The 20,955-nt window shown below is 47.9% G+C and overlaps 1 protein-coding gene across 4 annotated transcripts in view; it reads left to right on the top strand.

The window, feature by feature from the left end:
* Nucleotides 1–20,955, top strand: part of SPRED2 (sprouty related EVH1 domain containing 2) — a 114,953-nt gene that overhangs the window by 26,939 nt on the left and 67,059 nt on the right. The window contains exon 1 of one of the 4 annotated variants that reach the window (XM_072768630.1): nt 7,628–7,665. The exons of the other annotated variants lie outside the window; for them this stretch is intronic. Within the exon in view, the coding sequence (XP_072624731.1) occupies nt 7,643–7,665 (23 nt within the window). The 5' untranslated portion in view covers nt 7,628–7,642. Of the gene's footprint in view, nt 1–7,627; nt 7,666–20,955 lie in introns of those variants that run through there. 4 annotated transcript variants of the gene reach the window in all.

Genomic DNA, 20,955 nt, shown 5'->3' with positions numbered 1-20,955 from the left:
ACCTAGTCTCTTCTGGAAATCGCTGTTCCCTGAGGAGGGCTGCTTGGTTTGTGCATGGTTAATACGGCACTGCCTAGCATCGCTGCTCCTAGAAGCTTGGACATTGCGAGATTCCCTGTAGACCTTTAGTGAAGTCTGGTGCTTTACATTTGGCTTTTGGGAATGTGTTTGGGCTTTTGGATGTAAATCAAATGTCACTTTTTGCAGTGTTGGCAAAAGGTACGGGCTGTGCCAGTAAAATCCTCGGGCAGAAGCATAAAATGCCCTAAACAAGGTAGATTCATTTCTCTTTCTCAATTTGACCCTATGGGCTTATCGTTGTCTGACCTTTTTCGGTTAGTACAGAATCACACTTTTCTGGGAGTCTCGAAAATAAAAACCTTAATTACAATTCTTTGCCGTGTCTGTGCCATGCCTGTTGATTTTAATAATTTTGAGTTTTTAGAGAATTTCTTCAGATGCAGCTACTTTGTGGGAGTCCCATTTCTCTAAATCGGGCAACAATATAGGTGTGAGCTTAACTTGCAGTTTATCTTAACGAGGCTGTGATTGCATAGTGAGCTATGATAGGAATTACTGTTCATTCACTAATTAAGGCTTTACCCACTTCAGTGCTGGGACACCCCGGGGGTCAAACCTGCTCCCTTCTCCTTTTTCCCCTCTGCAGGCTTGCCTGAATGGTTTATCTAGTCCAATGGCTTTGCATACTATCTGGGTGCAGATGATACACAGGTTGATCCCTCCAGGCTGGCCCTTCCAGAATTCCAGATTTGTCTGAGTATCGCCACATGAAGGTCTAGCATGCATCTAAACTCAAATGTCCGAAACAACTTCTGATCCCCAGAGAGTGGGCAGCCCACTCACCCAACCTTCCCTGTCTTGACAAATGACACCGGCATTCCCTCAGTGGTCCGGATCCCAAATGTCATGGTTATCTTTGATCCCCTCTCCTGTACTGCCTGTTTGCATCAAATCCATCCAACAGACTGGTTGTTCCTTCATGACAAAATAAAGTTGCTCCCTGTACCTCTTTGCAGCTGTCTCTTGGTCAGGCTTCACGATCCTCCCCCTGAAGCACTGCTGGAGCCCTCTGGCACTCTGCCTCCCTCTTGCCCCTGTATAATACATTTTCTGCAGGGTAGTCAAGTGATGTTTACAGAAACCATATTGTTTCATGTCTCTTGTTCCCTGGGAACTTCTGACCTGCTTTACTTAATCCCTGGATTCTTGTGTGGGCCTGGATCGATCATTGTCCTCCCCGGCACCATTCTTGTGGAAGCCAGGCCAGCTCTTTTCTTGTCTCAGGGTCTTGGTGTTGGCCATTCCTTCTGACTAAATGCTGTTCCTCCTGCTCTTCCCATCACTGGCTCCTTCATAATTGTATCTGAGTTTAAATACCACTCCCCTGGGATGCCTTTCCTGACCCTGGTCACCCTGTAACATCACCCAGTTTTAAATCTGTGTGGGATTTAATCACTGTCTGTTGAGTTATATGTTCATGGTCTATCTCTCCATCCATCTTTGTCTTTGCTCTAGTGCATGGTAATACTTACTAGAAAGTACCTGAATATAGTAGAATCCTAAGTATTTGTTGCCTAAATGAATGACTTTGTCTTAAATGCAAAGAACTTTAGAGTTCTACCAGCATTGGTGTTTACTACTGTTGGGGCAAAAAGCAAAAAAATAAGGTAAACATAATTTCTAAAGGTTTTTTTGCTTTGTTTTGTTGTAGTATAAAGAAATTTCCAGAGTATCAGAAAGTGAGGTCCTGCAGCTACAGGTCTGCATAAAGCACCCGACCCTCCTTGTGATGTCAGAGTTCTTAGGAAATGAGCGTGCCTTTAGAATTACCTTAAAAAAAAAAAAAAAAAAAAAACGAACAGATGTTCTTATGTTTTAATCCTAAGAGTTGCAGTTAATAATCTGTGGGTGGTCTAAATGTTCGCATATATTGACCCACCGCTTTTCGCAAATACTTCTTGAGCTCTTGCTACTTGTAAGTCTTTATATTTGATGCCAGAAGGGGGAAAAATGGTAGGAGACATGGTGACCGACCTTGTAATTCTACTTGTAAACATTTAGTTGTTGACTTCTGGTTGAACATAGTTAATTGAACAAGTGTATATATCTCTATTTCCTCCCAAAGCTCTAATAAAATGACATAAGGAATAGAAAAACAGTATAAACCCAGAAACCTCCCAGAGAGATATCAGCCAAATTTTGCAAGATGGAATGCCACTGCGTGAATGCTGATTTAGCAGAGTGGAGAAAGCTGAAACCCAACTGCGTGCCTGGGTGGGTGGTGCAAGGTTGGGGGTGGGATAGATGGAAGTTTTTGCTACAGAATCCGAAAAGCAGGGATTCCAGATGCAGTCTGAACCAAAAAACAGGGAGTAGAAGAATGTTGCATCAGACAGAGTAAGGGAGAAAGAAAAAGGGAACACCGTGAAATCAAGGGACCAGGGTCTAACACAGGGCAGAAATGGAGAGTCCCCGGCAATGCAGCTACACATTCAGGCCCTTAGAGCCGTTCATCTAGATGGTGGGGATGCAGGAAGGTGGTCCCAGAAGGGATGGCACTAAGGGTAGAAATGCTTTTGATTCTATCACAAGAATATTTTCCAGCTCTGGCCCAGTTTGCAGATGAAACAGTCCTTGATACATAGAAAACTAAACACAAGGTGGCCATTTTTCATGTAGGAATAAAAAGTTACAGGACACCTGGGTGGCTCAGTGGTTGAGTGTCTGCCTTTGGCTCAGGTCGTGATCCCCGGCTCCTGGGATCTCATCCTGCGTTGGGCTCCCCACAGGGAGTCTGCTTCTCTCTGTGTGTGTTTCTCATGGATAAATAAATAAATTCTTTTTAAAAAAACTTGCAAAAATTTTAACTATCGAATTATACAAGTTCAGCTCTAAATATCTAATTATACCAGTGTATCACCAAATCTTGATTTAATGAAAATGTCCTATAACTATTCAAGAAGGCATGAAGAGGAGAATCGTGGAGGAACTCGGGCGATGGAAGAGTGCCAAACGTGAGAAAGCCAGTAGATAAGTGCTCACATTGATGTCACAAGGGTTGTGCTTTATTGGAAAGATATTCACACTTGTATCCTCTACCACTTTGGGCATAGGCCTGTCAGGGGCTATTCCTTTGGAGGAAGTGACATGACTAAAGAAGTCTCACTAAGACTCCTGTCTTCAAGAAGTTGGCAGTCTAGGGGCACCTGGGTGGCTTAGTCAGTTGAGCATCTGCCTTTGACTCAGGTCTTGATCCCGGGGTCCTGGGATTGAGTCCTGCATTGGGCTCCCTGCTGGGCGGGGAGTCTGCTTCTCCCTCTCCCTCTGCCTGCGCTCACTTGCTCTCTCTCTCTCTTAATATGTGTCAAATAAATAAATAAAATCTTGGAAAAAAAAAAAAAAGAAATTGACAATCTAGTTAGAAAGGTCAGAGTCGGGGCTCCTGGGTAGCTAAATCGTTGAGAGTCCAACTCTTGGTTTCAGCTCAGGTGGTGATCTCGGGTTGTGAGGTCAGGCTCTGTGCCCAGTACGGAGTTGGCTTGAGACTCTCTCTGCTCTTGCCCCACTCCCCCACCCCACCCCCTACTCTCGTGCATAGGCTCTCTATCAAATAATAAATCTTTTTTTTTTTTTTTTTAAAGGCCAGAGTCTGAATTAAATATAATTACAGGTTACCTTGTATTGGGAGCAAAGGGCCCAAAAAGGTGACAAAAAACCTTGGAATTTGATGGCGCAAAAGGGGAGGTTATCTTGTTTTAGGCAGTTCAAAGAAACCTCATAGAAGAGAAAGGAATTGTATTTGCCTGGATGGCTCGGTAGGGTTTGGGTAAGAAGGAAAAGAGGCAGATCCAAGCCTACCGTGGTTGCCAGTGAGAAAAGTTAACCTTGCCATTTGTTCAGTATGGTGGTTGTGAGGGCTGTGTGTATTATTTGGCGTTGTAATTGGCTAATTTCTGGCAGGACCTGGATCATGTTCAGGATTCTCATCAGTGTTGGGGGTCCAGCCAGGTCACATAAGATCATATAAGCCCAGTGAATGGGGGTGCCGGGATGCAATGTGCATCTATTTCTCTATCAGAATTTTCCTACGTCTCTTTCATTCAAAACAAAGAGAAAAGTCAAATCCTTTTCCTTTATTCTCTTCTGATGGCCATGACTGAATTTTTCTTGCATGAACGGTTCTTGTGTTCTTATTTAAAAGAAGAATTTGGCATATGGCAGACCTCTTCAAGCTATCTTTAGTTGGTTGTGGGGTGTAAGTGATTAAGAATGCAGCTGTACTTGCTACCAACACATGCTTTTAAGGAGCGAACTGCTAAAGCAGACAGGCCTGGTTAGAAGTTTAGAATAGCCTCTTGGGATCAAAGATCTAATTTTTCAAGTGCATGATAGTCAAGAGTCCCTCCCCTCAGGGCTGAAGCCTTGAGGGCTGTTTGGGCCCAGACGCAGCGTGACTTATTTGTTTAAAATGGCGGCCACTCTTGGCTCTGGAGAGGCAGCCATGCTTCACTTGGAGTAGACAGGAGGAGGCTGACTTCACTTTACTTTGTATAGTTTGGCTTCAGTGCTCCTTAGGAATAAAACATTCTTTACTTCTCTAGCGTGTCCCAGGACAGATCCATCTCTGTCCCGTTGCTCAGTTACACTGTGGTACTGGGTCCTTAGTCTTCAAAGCTTGGAACTCCCTCTTGCCTTTCCTCCAAAAATTTGTTCTTTCGGTGAGCAAATATTTACCAACTTTCTGCCATATGGAGGACTTTGTGGAGAGCACAAAGATGAATCAGAGGTAGGGCCTGTCCATAAATGTTGTCAGTCACCTAGAGGACGACTTGCAGTAGGGCAGCCACACGGGAGCTTTTCCCACGAAGTGCCCAAGAATAGCGCCATGTGCTGTAGGTGTTTGGAAGGGGAAGGAGATTCGTTACATGGGTGGGTTGCAAGTAAACCCTCATGGAGAGAGTGACATTTGAGTTGAGCCTTAAGGCCAGGCTCAGCTCTGCAGAGAGGAGGTGTTTCCGGCAGAGGTGTGTAGCATGTGCGCTGCAAAGCAAGAGGATGATGGCGAATTAGGAGAAAGGATCATCGCTGCTTATTCAGTTCTCGCTGTAGCCCAGGAGGCACTTGGCTGAGCTGTCACCTTGGTTTTCCCATTTAAATGTCATAGCAACTTTTTTCCTACTACAGAATTGAAGTCCTGGAGCATTCAAAATAACTTGCCCAAGGAAACTCCTAAGTAGGAAATGAGTGGGGATTTGAACCCAAGACAGTCTAATTCCAGATCTCAGAGTTCTGGCTTCTAGGATAGAACAGGCATTAGCTTAAGCAAAGGATCATTTGAGGGCAGCCCTGGTGGTTTAGCGATTTAGCGCCGCCATCAGCCTGGGGTGTGATCCTGGAGACCCGGGATCAAGTCCCACATCCGACTCCCTGCATGGAGCCTGCTTCTCCCTCTGCTTCTCTCTGTGTGTCTCTCATGAATAAATAAATAAAATCTTAAAAAAAAAAAAAAAAGAATTTCCTTAAAAAAAGATCATTTGAGGGGAAGAGGAGTAGTTTGAAAGGTAAAGTTGACAAAAAAGTGCTTTGGGGGCAGATGGAAGAAAGAACCTTGATTGCTGAGCTAATTACTCTGTAAGCAGCAGGGAGCCATTGAAGGCTTGTAATGGGGTGTGACGTGGCCGCAGCAGGGGTCCCAGCTCTCAGGCAGAAAGATCTGAGTTCATCACTCCACACCACACCCTAAGCCGGGTGCCTGATACCTCTACTGCCACTTCATGGTCCTGACAGCCCTATAAGAGAGGTGCTGTGGGCTCCCCCTCTACCCACGAGGAAACAGTAAAAGTGAGAGGGGTTAAGTGACTTGTTGGAAGTGGAATAGAGTATAGTGTGTGAGATAGACTTGAGGTTGGGGGCAGCGAGAGCAGTCAGGCCACCACAGGAGCCATGAGATGAGGGACAGAGGTGATACCGGGAGGGGAGGGAGCAGTGGGGGCGACAGGATGGGCGCACAGGTTTCTGACTTCCGTCTTGTGGGGTACAGGTGCTAGAGAGCCCCAAGGCAGCGCGAGCCGAAGGGGGCCCGTGGCCATCCTTTCCAGCCCCGTAACCGCCGAGCAGGGTCAGTTGCTACAGGTGCCCACACGTGGGGCAAGGCCTCTGAGCGCTGGACTCGGCAATGCTCGAGGTCCACGGGGATTCAAGGTGGTAAGAGAAGAGTGTGGAGGATGGGAGCTGGGGCTGCGGCCTTGGCGGCGCTGAACACTTGGATCTGAGGCCGGAGAAGACCGAGGGATGGAATGAGGCAAGTCCAGGACGGGCACACGGGTGGATAGCCAAGGGTGATGGCTCAGGAGGGGCCAGTAATGGAGAGAAGCTGCTGAATGTGGCAAAGTCCTGGTCATAGGCAGCTCTGTATTTTACACTTGCTGCTAGAATCAACCTGGAGCCGAGGCAGTTTCTTCATTTTCCTTGTTCAGAAAAGGAATAAAAATCCTATGATTGGTATAAACTTGCCTAAGAAAAAGACATGGAAGTAGCATAATGTGAAAATGGAGTGCTTCAAAGTTGGCGCTCCCCCCCCCCCCCCCCCTTCATATCCAGGGAAGAAACTCTGCTGCGTAGTACTTGAATGTTGAGTCCTTTGGATTCCCCCTTCTTTGAGTCTGTGATCGGAATGGGCTTGGTGTGCGGAAAATTGAGATAATGAGTTGGACACGGCTTCTAGCAATCCTAATATCATAGAAATGCACAGGGGTGTGGGACAGAGGTGGAACATGTTGGAAGGAGGCCTGTCCCCTTGAGTGTTTAGTACATGCCAGGAGAGGGGAGAGAAATGTGCTGCTCTCTTCAGGTGGGTCAGGTGAACGTTTGATCGTGTGTCTATGAAACAGTGGTAAGCAACAGTCTTCAGATCGTGTGTGCGCCTCAGATTTGGCTCAGCAGCAGTTCTTGGTGTGGGAGCTTATTAAGGCTTCTTGGCCATAGAGGATCTGTTGAGCGCTTGCTCGTGTCCACTCACAACGGTCTGCAGGTTTCCATCAGACCGGAGGCCTGTGTGGGGTACCCACAACCACCCCCCGGGTGTGCTCACCCTGTGGAGGGAGCACTCTTTGCCAGAGACCTATGCATTTTAAAAGCAGGGATTTGTCTGTGGAGTCATCTTTCCAAACCTAATGATGTATAATTGCTTAGTTGTTGAACTGTGGTCAATCTGTTTCTAGGAGGAAATGAGAATTTAAATCATTTGCTGGACTTCAAAATTTTTTACATATGACGAGGCCTCTCATCCACGGGTACTTATGGCATAGGGAAAGCTTTGTTCCCAAGCAGCAGTCACTATTGGGTGACATTCTGCAGTTTTCTTCCCTGGGTATTTTTCACACATAACAAGTATTTCTTTTTTTTTTTTTTTTTTTCTTTAAGATTTTATTTATTTATGAGAGATACAGAGACATAGAAGCAGGATCCATGCAGGGAGCCCGATGTGGGACTCTATCCCAGGACCCCGGGATCACGCCCTGAGCTGAAGGCAGATGCTCAACCACTGAGCCACTGAGGCGTCCCCATAACGAGTAGTTCTACAACAGTTGTTTCCTTGTGTGGCTTTAAACCCATTTTAGAGATGAAGAAGCCCGGGTTCAGAAGGTAAGTAGCTTGCTCAGGACTCCCCAGCTGGGTAAGTGCCAGAGCTGGGATTGGAACCCGGCTTTCTCTGACTGCACCACGGCTTTCTGCTTTCATTCTCACGAGTAGTCGGACAGTTGGCAATGATAATTACTGAATGAATAGATGAATGATGAATGAATTCTCCAAAAAAGAATAGCCTATCTGCCCCGTAGTAGGAGAGGATATTTGAGAGAGTTGTTTGGAGAAGTGGGCCGCAGCCCAGGAAACACCAGAAAGCATCCTTGTATCTGGTACATCCCTTTCCTATGTGTAGGTTTGCAAAGGGAAAGGGGAAAAAACTAGGACGATTCAACAACAAATAGGGGTGGGTAAAATTGCACTCTTCTGGCTCCGGATTTGGGAAATCAGGTAGGAGTTGGAGCGGGCGGGGCAGGCTGGGGAGAGGTGCCACGTTTCCTGCCTGTTCCCACAACAGAACAGCATCTCTGTGCGTTTGTCGGAAAGGCGGTGGAAGGCTTTGCCCAGCACTATTTTGGATAACGCACTGCCTCGTTTTTATCTCTGTTGCAATAACTTCATGGAAGAAAAATGGCTAGTTCCCTGATCTTTTTGCCTTTTGAGAAGGAGTCGGGGAGATCTGCTTTGAACTCTTGACCGGCTCCTCACTGTTCCTTATTTCCTGTTGTTTAGTGACAGAAGTAGAATCTCTTGGCCATTGAGCTCTGGGGCCCGGAAGTGCCCGAAGGACCCCAAGGCTCCTTCGGACTCTGCTTCCATCCTTCATCCTTTCTGCTCAGCTCCTGCAATCCACCACAACACCACTTAGGAAGACTAGAATAGGGCCTGGGGTAGGAAGAGGATTGAGTGTCCCTGGCCTGTTCTGATTAATCCTATTCATTGTCAAGCAGAGCTTTTTAATGAGCTGATTCATTACTGAGAGTAGGTCTCATGCAAATCCCCGGTTTATATCGTGTGGATTTAATCTCTTAACCATTTCCTCATTTCAACACAAGTCTATTGTACCCTGGGTTTTATGATTTCCTTCGAATGTAGAGCCTCACCTCGCATTTTACTTCAAGACCGCCAGGTAAATAGAAAAGAAAAAGCTTAAAAAAATAAACCAAACACATGAGTGGATATTTAACTTCTCTCTAAAGGAAGGATTGCCCACACATAAAAGTATTGGAAGGAATTACAGAAGAATCACTGACAAGTTTCCAGGCTTTTGTTTGCATGACAGCATAGACAGATTTAACAGACGCATAAGCATGCGCGTGCGCACACACGTCTGCCTCAATTGTGATTTATGGAGTTAATACGAAGCTGTGAAAAGTTTAGGAAATTGCCAAAAAAGACACTAAGACAACCACTAGAGAAACAGACTACTTTAATATTTTAAAAATGCCAAGCGAACTGGTTAAAGGAGAAGGAGACTTGGCTAAACAAAAAGTTAACCCCACAAATTATTAAAGTAATACAATGGAACAATAGCATTTTTCAATTGTTAATAATGATCGAATAGAAAATTTTTTTGATGGTGCTATGCCTGGTGAGGGGACATTTTTCATATACTGCTCTTGCAAGTAGAATTTAGTGTACTTTTTCTGGAAAGCAATTTGGTTATTTATACATATATATTTTTTTTAAGATTTTTTTTTAATTTTTATTTATTTATGATAGTCACAGAGAGAGAGAGAGGCAGAGACATAGGCAGAGGGAAAAGCAGGCTCCATGCACCGGGAGCCCGACGTGGGATTCGATCCCGGGTCTCCAGGATCGCGCCCTGGGCCAAAGGCAGGCGCCAAACCGCTGCGCCACCCAGGGATCCCTATACATATATTTTTAAGTTCACCATCTTTACTCAAAATTTCTTCTAGAAATTTGAAGATCATAATTCTAAGGAGACACATTTATGGACAGAGGTGTTTAAAGTTACATGGGGTCAAAAATGTTGGTAAGAGCATAGAAGACTGGTTAAGCCACATGGATCATCCACATGGTCCGATAGCATGCAGCTTTAGTTTGTTCAAGGAATTATTACTAATGATACAGCATTGGCGGGAAACAGGATACAGAACTTTGACAGAGACAGACAATGAAAGCAGAAAGCCGTGGTGCAGTCAGAGAAATCCGGGTTCCAACCCCAGCTCTGGCACTTACCAGCTGGGGAGTCCTGAGCAAGCTGCTTCTGAACCTGGGCTTCTTCATCTCTAAAATGGGTTTAAAGCCACACAAGGAAACAACTGTTGTAGAACTACTCGTTATGGGGACGCCTCAGTGGCTCAGTGGTTGAGCATCTGCTGTTGGCTCAGGGCATGACCCCAGGGTCCTGGGATGAGTCCCACATCGGGCTCCCTGCAGGGAGCCTGCTTCTCCCTCTGCCTCTGTGTCTCTGCCTCTCTCTCTCTCTGTCTCTAATGAATAAATAAATAAAATCTAAAAAAAACAAACCCCAAACTTCTACCTATCACTATCCAAATTTTCCCTAAAATATATGTGTAACAGAAGGACCAAAAAGAACCTCATCACACTGTTAGCACTGGTTGTTATGGTCCATTTCTGAGCTGTGGTGTCAAAGGCATGTCTTGTTTCCTTCTTTATTCTTTTATGTATATATTGAGGTGACCAACTGTTCCAGTTTGGCCGGCACTGCCCTGGTTTTAGCTACTGAGAGCCCTACTCTGGACAGTTGGTCACTCTAGTGTACATGTTTGCCTATTGAGATGGCGTTTGTGTCATTTGGCAGGAAAGGCCAAAGATCAGGTGACAAGGGACAAGCTGATGGGGCCTGTTGGGAATCAGGCAATAGATTTTCTGGTGATAAAATGAATGTGGCTTATTTTAGAAAACCCAGGAAAAAGTACATCGGTAAAACCTTAAATGGTGCCTACGTGTAGCCAGTGTCATTCTAGATGCTTTCTTTAGGTGGTTACCATTGTCTGATCACCCCAGCCCGTGGAAGGAAGAAGTACCGCTGTCGCATCCCCATTCACAGAGGCCTAGAGAAATGGAGCAGCTGGCGCACGGTCCCACAGCTCGGTCCCACAGCTCTCAGCGCAGCCCGCCTGGGCTGTTCGCCACCGGCTGCATCTCTGCAGACCCTCGCCCCGCTCCGGCCACGTCTGCTGCTGCCCCCTCTTGACGTTTATGTCCTTCTCGCCCCTACCTGGCCACCCAGTTGGCCGCCCTCAGCTCACTGCTGCTCCTCATTGCAGCCCCCGTCATGCCGGGGCCGCCACTGACCTCAGCCAGAGGAAACACCTTCCCCGTCCGGAGCCTGGGCTGGGGATTTCCATAGCAGAGTCGCTGGCCTCTGGTGATAGAGCTCTTTCAGTTTTGCCACATGATCTTGTGGCATAGGGCTGGGTCCAGGTGCAGCTGTAGTTATTTCTGGAAACACTTCTCCTTTTCCTTTACTTTGCTGAGTCTGGCTCATCCGCCGTCCTCTTCTCTGAAGGTGATTTTGGCTCCTCTGCCCAGACCAGCAGACATTTCTGTAGGTGCTGGAATCTTCCACGATGGTTCTGGACTCTGTGCACATTTCCAGATGAGTCTGAACACGGGGATGAGGTGAAGTATTTTAGAATGTCCATCCTCCCTTTTGCTCAAAGCCCCTGGTCCCTGCATGTTGCTGCGTTAGCAGTGGTGATCTCTGGGTGGTGGATCACAGGTGGTATGTTTCCTTTTTTTGCTTATCTGTCTTAAACACTTCTGCAACAAATTTGCTTTACTGTCCAGGTGTTAAAAATGTATTTCAGTTTTCTCTTACAATGCAGTTTTGCTTCTGTTGAATTTCCAGCTCCTTCAAAATCCATGCATGGCAAAGAGCGTCCTAAGCCTCGTTCAAGTTAGAGCAGCTCCATTTCTTCACCAAAAAGAAATACCTTCAGCTATTGTCTGAACTTGTACCTTGCTGAGAACTCTGCCAGAGTTTCTGGTTGTTTTTGTCACATTAACGGAACAATGAGAGGGTAGTGGCATTCTTCACCCATGATGTGGAAGCACAGAATTGCATTTCTTTTTAGGTGTGAGGAGCAGGGGGGCCGGGCAGGGAATGTGTTTTTTTGCTTTTACATCTTAGAGATGTTATTTGACTAATAATCAGTTTAGGTCCTTCTTTATGGGACCGTGGCGGTTAAGCTAACACAGAGTTTAAATTTGGACCTCGTGTGTCAGGTTTTCAAAGAACCTGTGTGTTTCTTTATACTCTTCCTTCCAAAAAGTTCAAAAGTATGAGTCACTCTCCCTCCCCTTAACACACTTTTTTTGGGAGGGAAGAGGGAGGTAATGTAGCAAGATGATTCTTTCTAAATTGTTAGAAGTAGAATATCTTCAAAATTTTTAGTAGTCAGAGGAAAGACCATGTTTCCTAAGGCAAGATACTCCTTTAAAAAAAAAAAGAAAAGGACACCTGGGTGGCTCAGTGATGGAGCCATCTGTCTTTGGCTCAGGGTGTGATCCTGGAGTTCTGGGATCGAGTCCCACATCGGGCTTCCTGCATGGAGCTTGCTTCTCCCTCTGCCTGTGTCTCTGCCTCTCTCTCCCTCTCTCTCTCTCTCTCACGAATGAATAAATAAAATCTTAAAAAAAAAAAAGGACTAATAATACATCTTTTTATTGCTGACCCCAAAGGGGTGATGAGGCCTCTGCAGGGGCGAAAACAGGGGAGAATTGCCAGGGGGATCCCTGATGCTGGGGCAAAACAAAGGACTTCTCATCCTCAAAGGGAAAGGATGGAGGCCTGAGAAGCTACATGGAAGGGAACTGGCTGAGCCAGTCAAGATTTCCAGAGCCCCTTGTGCCCACAGCTCCCTCCGCAGGCCCACCATCTCTGGGGAATTGTTAGAAATGCAGAATTGCCCTCTCCCTCCCCCAGATGATTCACCAGCACTGCCTGGGGGTACTGGCGGCCTGTGGGGCCACCCAGTAGAGCCGTTCACCTCTAAACCAAGGACAGTGGGGGGAAGGTGGGCTAGGAGCTGGACTGAGAGAGACAGTTTAACTTGTGTTACAGTCTGAATATATAATATTATAATGTAACATATAAAATTATACTGGACCAGGTGCTCAGGGTTTGGGTTTTTTTTAAAAAATATTTTATTTATTCATGAGAGACATACAGAGAGAGAGGCAGAGACACAGGCAGAGGGAGAAGCAGGCTCCATGCAGGGAGCCCGATGTGGAACTCAATCCCGGGACTCCAGGATCAGGCCCTGGGCCGAAGGCAGTGCTAAACTGCTGAGCCACACAGGGATCCCAGGGTTTGGGTATCAGGAAAGGACAAGAACACAAGAGGAGTGAGTGTGTGTGCGTCTGTGTGTGTGCTTGCATGCGTTTGGGAACAAATGGTCTCCCTTTCCTCCGCCCCCTTGTCTTACTGGTCAGTAGTCTTTGGATGGGACCAAGGGACTAAGTGCCCCAGCGGTAACACACCCTAAGCACATGGTAAGCACCCCAGTGAGGAGACTGGTCACCTTCATTCAAGCAAACAATAGAGTTCTTCATGAAGGTCCTCACCCTGTGGGCTCCAGAAGTCACTGAAAAGGGAGCTGCAAGCCTCTGGGCCTGGACTGATTTCACCATGGCCCAGGATAGAGGAGGAACAGAGACGTCAGCCAGGAGGCAGGCGTGGGCTGGGCTGGGCAGCCTGCTCACATGGTGCCCTGGATGGGCGCCACCTGACCCCTCCTCGTTTATCAGGTGTTGATAAGTCCCTGCCCTGCCCCCGATGGGGGACGTGTGATCCTTCCGTGGAGGCCGTGGATTCACTCAGGTTAGACTTCTCCCCCTAAACAAGTATGAAAATAAGGGACCGAAGACCTCGTGAGTGAGTCCCTGGCCTGGTTCTTTTTGGCTGTGCCAGGTACTAACCCGGCATTGTGCTTAAGACGCGAGCCTCACTGCGAACTCCCTGGTTTTTCAGTATTTATAAGTTCCCTTTTTACGTAAATGTGTATGTGTAGTTTGCATTTTTAGTTAACAGTCTAAGCTGGACTGTTAACTAAAAATTAACAAGATCTAAGCTATTAGATCTATGCTGGAAACAAATACGCATTCTCGGTTGCATAGGGTTAATTATTTTAAATATTTCTGATTTTGGTTAACCAGATGCTGTAGTATGTTCGCTCTGGAATTCACATGCACAGAATTACTACCTAACCTTGCAACATAGGTCCTTATTTACTTCAAAAATAGTTTTGAAACATTTACCTGGTATGTTTTGAAACTTTGGTATTTTTCACTTACTGGTATCAGAATTGAATATATATATATATAATATATATATATATATTATATATATATATAAACTGTTCCCTGTTTGGTAAACTGAGACTTGGGTGTGCTTACTGTGATTTTGTACAAAAAAATCGATAAGGGTTACAAGTTATTAGATGGGAAAACTAGAAGCCTCTGGAGGGAGTTCATATTCCATTTTCTATGGTCGTAGCTGGAGAACGGTGACTGTATTCCTGAAAGAGAAAAGCACAACCAAGAGCTGTGAAGACAGCCCAACCGGGAGATTGTTCTGGTAGCCATTTGGAATTTCTGTCTCCAGGATTCTGTGACGAGTGAGAGGACCAGCATCGATTGAGTACCTACCACTTAACCCATTCTGCATGAGGTTTTTAGCAAAAAGGCCACAAAATCATCCTCTCACAGGGGAGGAGCCCCTCAGTCCCCACGTTGGGGTTTTTAGATATTTAGGGTATTTGCTGAGTACCTCATAACCCAGGTGTTTTCCTGTAACATTGAAGCCAGCTTCAACTTAAAAAACAAAAGCAAAATGTAGCTCTAAAAGAACTATATGTGGGAAATGTTTGCTGAGTGAAATGTGGTTGGGAAAGTGGGTCTCTACATGAAGGTTGGAAAGGATGGTCTAATGCCCAGGACTCTGTTTTTTTTTTGGGGGGGGGGGTGTAAGATTTTTATTTATTTATCTATGCATGCATGCAAGAGAGAGCACCCTAGTAGTGGAGAAATGTAGAGAGAGAGTGAGAAGCGGACTCCCCACCAAGCAGGAAGCTGGATACAGGGCTCGATCCCAGGACCCCGAGACCATGACCTGAACTGAAGGTGGACGCTTAACCAACGGAGCCACCCAGGCGCCCGAATGCCTGGGACTTCTGAGACACAAAGTGCCCTAAATGTACAGGATGATGGCTGGAGGTCCAAAACCTGCAAGGTCCTCCCTTAGACACCTTGAGCATGTTAACTTGGTTTTTCTTCTTCTGAAGAGAAGAACCATCCTGGAAGGATGGAGATCATCGATTTTTGACAGATCTGTGATTACATTCGGACCTTACCAGGTTGGCGGCACCGGTCTGGGTCTGGGATGACCTTACATTTTGAAGGGGGAGGTGCACCCTAAGTGCAGAATGCAGTAAACAAGAAAAGCGCAGAGTGTTGTGGACCCCCGCCAGCAGAGACGTGAGGGAGAACCAGTGGTCCAGCCCTACTCAGTGGCTCAGTAAAGCGTGGTGGCTCTTGCTTTTTGTGGTCAGTGTTACTGAATGGCTGTGGGGTGGGGGGGTGGAGAGGAATGTTCCTTGACTCAGTTTGGAGGAGATCGTCTAATATCAGAGAACTCACAAAGTTAACGCCTGTGCCTTTTCTGATTCAGTATCACCCCCCCCCCCCCCCCTTGGCCTTGCTGTCTCCCATGAGCATGATCAGTTGCCAATTGCTGGAAAAATCAACTTTGCCTGAATGTTTAGGAAGCTATCTGGGATTTTCAATGTTTTTCTTCCTCTTAAAGAATAATAGAGCAGGCTCACATTTCAGGGGTGGTGGTGGTCATGGTTCATCTCTTCTGCTCCCTACCTCATTCTGCTTCCTTGCTCCAAAGAACTACTGGGCCCAATCATTCTCTCTGAAGAGGTCATCATTTCAAGGGCAGTGAGATGGCATTTACAGTTTCTAGGTGAGGGAAATCCGAGGCTCTTGCCTTTGTCCTACTTCCCCGACGGCAGTTGGTGGGGAATTAACCATCGATCACCCTCTTCCTCTCAGCTCTGTCCACCCCGCGTCAGATGGCATAAGACGAGAGAAGGCAGTGCTGGCTCCCCTGTTTACCATCCTTCCTTCAATGCCCCCCACGATGCTGGCAGCGGCCAAGGAGGTGGCGAGATTTCTGCCGCTGCGCCAGCTGGGCCACCTGTGGAACCACTGCCAAAGTCAACATGTGCAGCCTTTGTGTCTGGCCAGTAGGTTTCATAATGGTGGTTAATGGAAGTTCCTGTTCAGACACCCTCGAGCTCGTTCTGTAATTCCGTCCCTAGAGGGCCCGGGCATCTTCTCTTATGTAAAAGCCAGATCTTCAGGGAACTCTCAAGATTTCTCCTCTAACTGATGACTTGGCACGGTCCTAGGAGGCTCCGTAAGTGGCCATTAGAAGGAGAGAGCGACATTCCTGGTGGCCGTTCTGTAGAAATCTGTAGTATTCCTCACGTGTACCAAGTTTTGTTCCGGGAAGGTGGGAAGAGGAGGCACAGAAGTGACCGGCCGTGAACTCGGAGCCCTGGTGATGTTGGTGTGGCTGCCTGTGAAGGGGAGACGGGCGCGGGAGGAGCCGCACTACAGGTGGCGCGGGGAGCCCAGCGGAAGGGCCGGTGGATGGGCCGCTTAGGACGGAGCCCCGGGGCTGAGGATGAGGTGCTGCGTCACCACACCGGACACCTGAAACGAAAATCACACTGAATGTGAGCTAACTAGATTTAATAAAAGCAAACAAACAAAAAAAAAGAGGATGGAAGCCAATTTCCTTGTTGGGAGGCCTTCTTTGAAAAAGGAGGGGCGAATGCCCATGAGGGTGAAGAGAGGAGAGAAGGAAAGGTTCTTTTCGGGACGGGTCGTGTCCTCTGCCTTTGGGGTCCCCCGAGGGGCCTGTCCGAGCTGTGCAGCCTCGGGGCCCCTCCGAGCTGGCGTTGCCGCGCTGCTCTGGCCGCCTGAAGTCCTTAGGGTTTCCGTGTTCCCTTCTGCCGCGGCCCCGGGAGCCCCATAGTCGGCCGCGCACACGGGCTGGAAGGCTTGGCTGTGCTCTAGAAGCGGGGGGCCGTGCCGGGAGGGCCCCGAGGCCCGTGGCAGCGGGGCAGATGCTTTGCAGGAGCGGGGCGAGGCCCCTTCCGAAGAGACCCGGAAATCTCAGGCGGGACGGCTTGTGGAGACCTGCCCCGCAGCTGCTCAGCTGCAGCGCATGACCCGCGGATCAAGGTTTGTGTCAGTATCGAGAGCTTCACTAGAACAAATATTCATCCAAAAATAAACTTCCCGTTCTTCCTGTTTTTATAACTGGCCTATTTCCTCCGAGTTTGAGGCTGGTCTCCAGTTCCGTGGGTTATTAATCTTCAGAGGATCAGGACCTCTATAGAAGTATTTCCTGTACATGTTTATCTACCCAGCCCTAAATTATTTTCTCCAAATGATAAGAGAACTTTTCCATGCTGGTGTGTCAGACGCTTCCTCCGAGAGGTTTCAATTAGGCAGCCCGGCGAGCGAGGCCAAGCCCGAGACGTCCGTCCCAGCACCCGGGAGAGGCCGGCGGCGGCCAGGGACATGCGGGGTGTCCGAAGGCGCCCCCAGCTCACCGCGCCACGCGGCAGCCCCACACCCCCCACCCCCCACCCCCGCGGCCAGAGCCCTAGGAGCTGAGGTGCTGGCTGCAGAGGCGCCTACTGCATACCCTCGGGGGAAGTAGAGCTCCATGAGTGGTTCTTCTGCCCCTTCTTTGAAGAATTTAAAATACCCCTCATTGGGCCATCATTTGTTCGAGAAACATCTTCCAACTTTGCCCCCTCGACAGACAAGGGGACACGAGCATATCCTTGGTGCTTGTGACTGTGCACAAAGAAGAGGAGCCGTGTGGAAGCTCGGGCCGTGCTCAGACCCGGTGGCCCAGCGGAGGAGCTCGGGGAGGCGGGCGCGGCCTTGTCCCGCACGGGCCCAGGACGCCACCTGCCTCTGGGACACGGGCTCCCAGCTTCCTGTGCTTACGATGCGGGGCCAGCGTGCTGCTGAGTCGTTCTGAAATGAAAGCCTTCTCCTGCGACTCTTGCCGAGAGGCCGTGGGGACCTGGCTGCAGGGGTGGCGGCTTGTGCCGCAGCAGAACTTGGAGGGAAGCCAGCCGCCTCTTGCTCAGGCCTTCCCGGGTGGGGGTTTTTGTTTTGCACAGGGCGCCCCCCTCCCCCTGGGCGGTCCAGGTGGCTGGGTTGGGAATTTCTGTGCCAGCCCACGGCCCACCGCTTTCCACCTGCACGGCGCAGCGTGGTGGCCACCAGCCACCTGGGCCGTGGTGCGCTCTCAGTGATGCATGGGTGACCTGAGACGTGCCCGGAGTGTAAAATAACACAGTGCACTTTGAAGACTTACTACGAAGAAGAATGTCAAATAATTTCTCATCAGTTGGATGACTCGTGGCAAGGGAAATATTTTAGATACATTGGACCACGTCCACTGTATTATTCTAATGAGTTTTGCCTGTTTATTACTTTTTTTAATGTGACTATTAGAAAAATTTTAATTGCACAGGGGGCTCACGTTACATTTCTTGGGGATGGTGCTGCTGGTCTGTGTGGTGAGATCAGCCGCCAGTTGTGGCTTTGAAGGTGGTACGTTCCCAGGGGCTGGGAGGGGAGGGGTGCCCCCTCTCCCTGGTGGCCTGGCTGAGGGGAGACCCAGCCCTAACTGGACTCTCTAGGACAGTTAGTAGAACAGCCTCCTTCTAAGCAAAGAGTCAATAACTTCATAATCAGCAGCAGGAATTTTTTAAAATCCTTTTAGAAATACCCCCTCCTGGCTTAATTTTTTTTTCTTAGCCTGCTTTGCAGACTAGCCTCCTTCCTGGAAGCTTCCTCCACCACCACCATGCACCCCCTCCCCCCCTTCAGAACTCCCTGTGTCAGCATGGGGCCTGCAGGGATGCTGTTGTCTATAGGATCTTCCTGTTTTGTTTTATGTTCTTGTTTAGATTGTTCATCTATTCCTGGGTCAGGCTCCAGTAGCTGCCACCCCAGGAACTACCCAGTTAGGCAACAGAAGCCACTATTTCAGACCCGTGCATCTTTGGAGTGGAGTGGTGGGGGTGAAGCTTAGCAAAGTCCTGCTCTGACAAAGACAGTAGTACAGAACCACAGCCAACCTCCTCATGTCCGGGGGTGCCATTTCAGGTTGGGGGGGTGGTGAGAATCCAGTGGGAGGATTGTCGCAGGGAGGAGTGTCATATTGACTTCAGAAGGCCAGGAACCTGTTGGGTTATATACTTAGCATTTTGCCAGAGCCTCTTACAGGGTGACATTTCTCGGCTGGTGCACCTGTGCCCGGGAGGGGATTTCTGTCTTCAGTCGTCCCAGCAGCTCCACACCAAGGAGCTCCATTTTTTTGGTGCATCTTGTCCATACTCTGTCCGTTGAATAGTGAACTTCTGGTATAATCAACATGAGAACCAGCTTTTCTCCAGTGCTCGTTCTGTGTGACATGCGTTATTACACGTAAGTTAATTGGCATCACAGACTCCAGTATACCCCAAAGTAGGAGCCATTGTTTCCCCCTTTTGCAGATGGAGAAACTGAGTTTAGAAAGATAAGTTCCCTGAGATCTCATGGCTAGAAATCAGTGGGGCAGGGAGTACAGTTTGGGTTGTGGAACTCCAGAGCTGAGGACTTACCCGTAGGGTGTCACTCAGCGCTGCCCAGACCAGCCCATGAACGCGTTGTTCCGTTCTGCACGCGCGTTTGTTTATGGACACGTCTGCTGGTGCAGGCTGGGACACGACACCAGGGAGGCTTTGATTCTGGGTTGTTGAAAAGCTGAGCTGAGAGTTGAGGAGTACTGTGAGTGTCTCAGAGCTTTGCTAGGAGGACACCCTCTCACATGGCTTTTAAAATGCCATATGCTGCAGCGTCTTCTCCCCAGGGGGCTTTTTGGCTCCAGTGGAAGGTCCCAGTCTATCTCGAAAGATGTTCCATTGGCCTCCAAGGTGCCTTGCAGTTTATGTTGGTGCAGAAAGGGCAACTCCACGGCTTGCTGGCTAATTTGGGGAGGTTTGGAAATAAGGGAAGGGGTTAAAAGCTGTGTGCTCTGGAGTCGGGCTGCTGTCTTCATTCATTCTCCCTCTGGATGGCTTCATGGGTTGGGCTCTTTGCTTCTGGGCAGCGGTCTCAGTTGCAAAATGGGGATACTCGGTACCCATCTCAGATAACTGCTGTGCAAATTAAAGAGGACACACAAAGGCATTGTTACTTGGCACATCAGGTAAATGTCAGTTAACATTTCATTACGATGTTCATCAATGCCATTTAATGCTGCATGATGCATTAGAGTCCTACACAAAATGTACTAGGAAGTATGATCGTGTGGCCCCAGTTTTTTTGTTCTAAGGCAAACACATTAGAATTTATACCTTTGTATCTGAATGTGTAGCTTTGTACTTGAGTGTTGTATCTTTCAAAGCTATGACCTCACCTCAGGAAGCAACATGCATATCTTGATCTCTCAACCATTGGCTTTGAAACATTTTCAAAAGCCTTTCCTTTTTGGAATTCTCAGATGGAAAGAAGTTGATTATATTAAGTATTTAAATTGTAAGGGTGGGGGCGCCTGGGTGGCTCAGTTGGCTAAGCATCGGCCTTTGGCTTAGGTCAGCATCCCAGTGCCCTGGGATAGAGCCCCACATGGGGCTTGCTGCCCAGAGGGGAGCCTACTCCTCTCTGTCTCTGCCCCTCGCTCCCCATTCGTGTGTGCGCTTGCTCGCTTGCTTGCTCTCAAATAAATAAATCTCTTAAAAAAAAAAGAAACAATTAAATTGTGAAAGTACATTCTAAGTTTGGAAATGGCCTTAAGTTCTTTAGAGCTAAGTTTAGTTAATAAGTCGAAAATAAGCTTTGGTGGTAGATCTGCGAAAAGTTAAAAAATGGCGTTTTAACTAGAAAGTCAGGGTGAGTGGGCAGTATTGACTCAGATCTGTAAGGTTGTATTTTTGGAGTACGTATTCATCTTTAGACTTAGTGTCTTCAGTGACACTTGCAGCTGGGTTGGCATTTGGGGTTCATGTAGCTGGTAATGGGGCTGGGAGCAGAAGGTTCCCTGATTCCCAGGAGTAGAGGCCAAAACCTGGCTCTGCATGTTGTTAACTTGCCTTCCACGTCTGTTTACCCTTTGTGATACACAGAATTCAAAGCTGGGTGTGCGAGAAGCCTCCCTCTTCCTTCTGCGTTGCCATGGACTGCTGAGCACCTAGAAAGCACCATTGGGCTGGCCCTCACTAGGGGTGGAGGAAAATGCACATCCCCATTGAAAACGGTGGAAGAAAGTTC

The sequence above is a fragment of the Canis lupus genome, chromosome 11, assembly GCF_048164855.1.
Source record: "Canis lupus baileyi chromosome 11, mCanLup2.hap1, whole genome shotgun sequence".
Classification (NCBI taxonomy): domain Eukaryota; kingdom Metazoa; phylum Chordata; class Mammalia; order Carnivora; family Canidae; genus Canis; species Canis lupus.
Note: the sequence above shows the minus strand (reverse complement) of the source record. Positions and strands in the feature narration are given on the sequence as shown.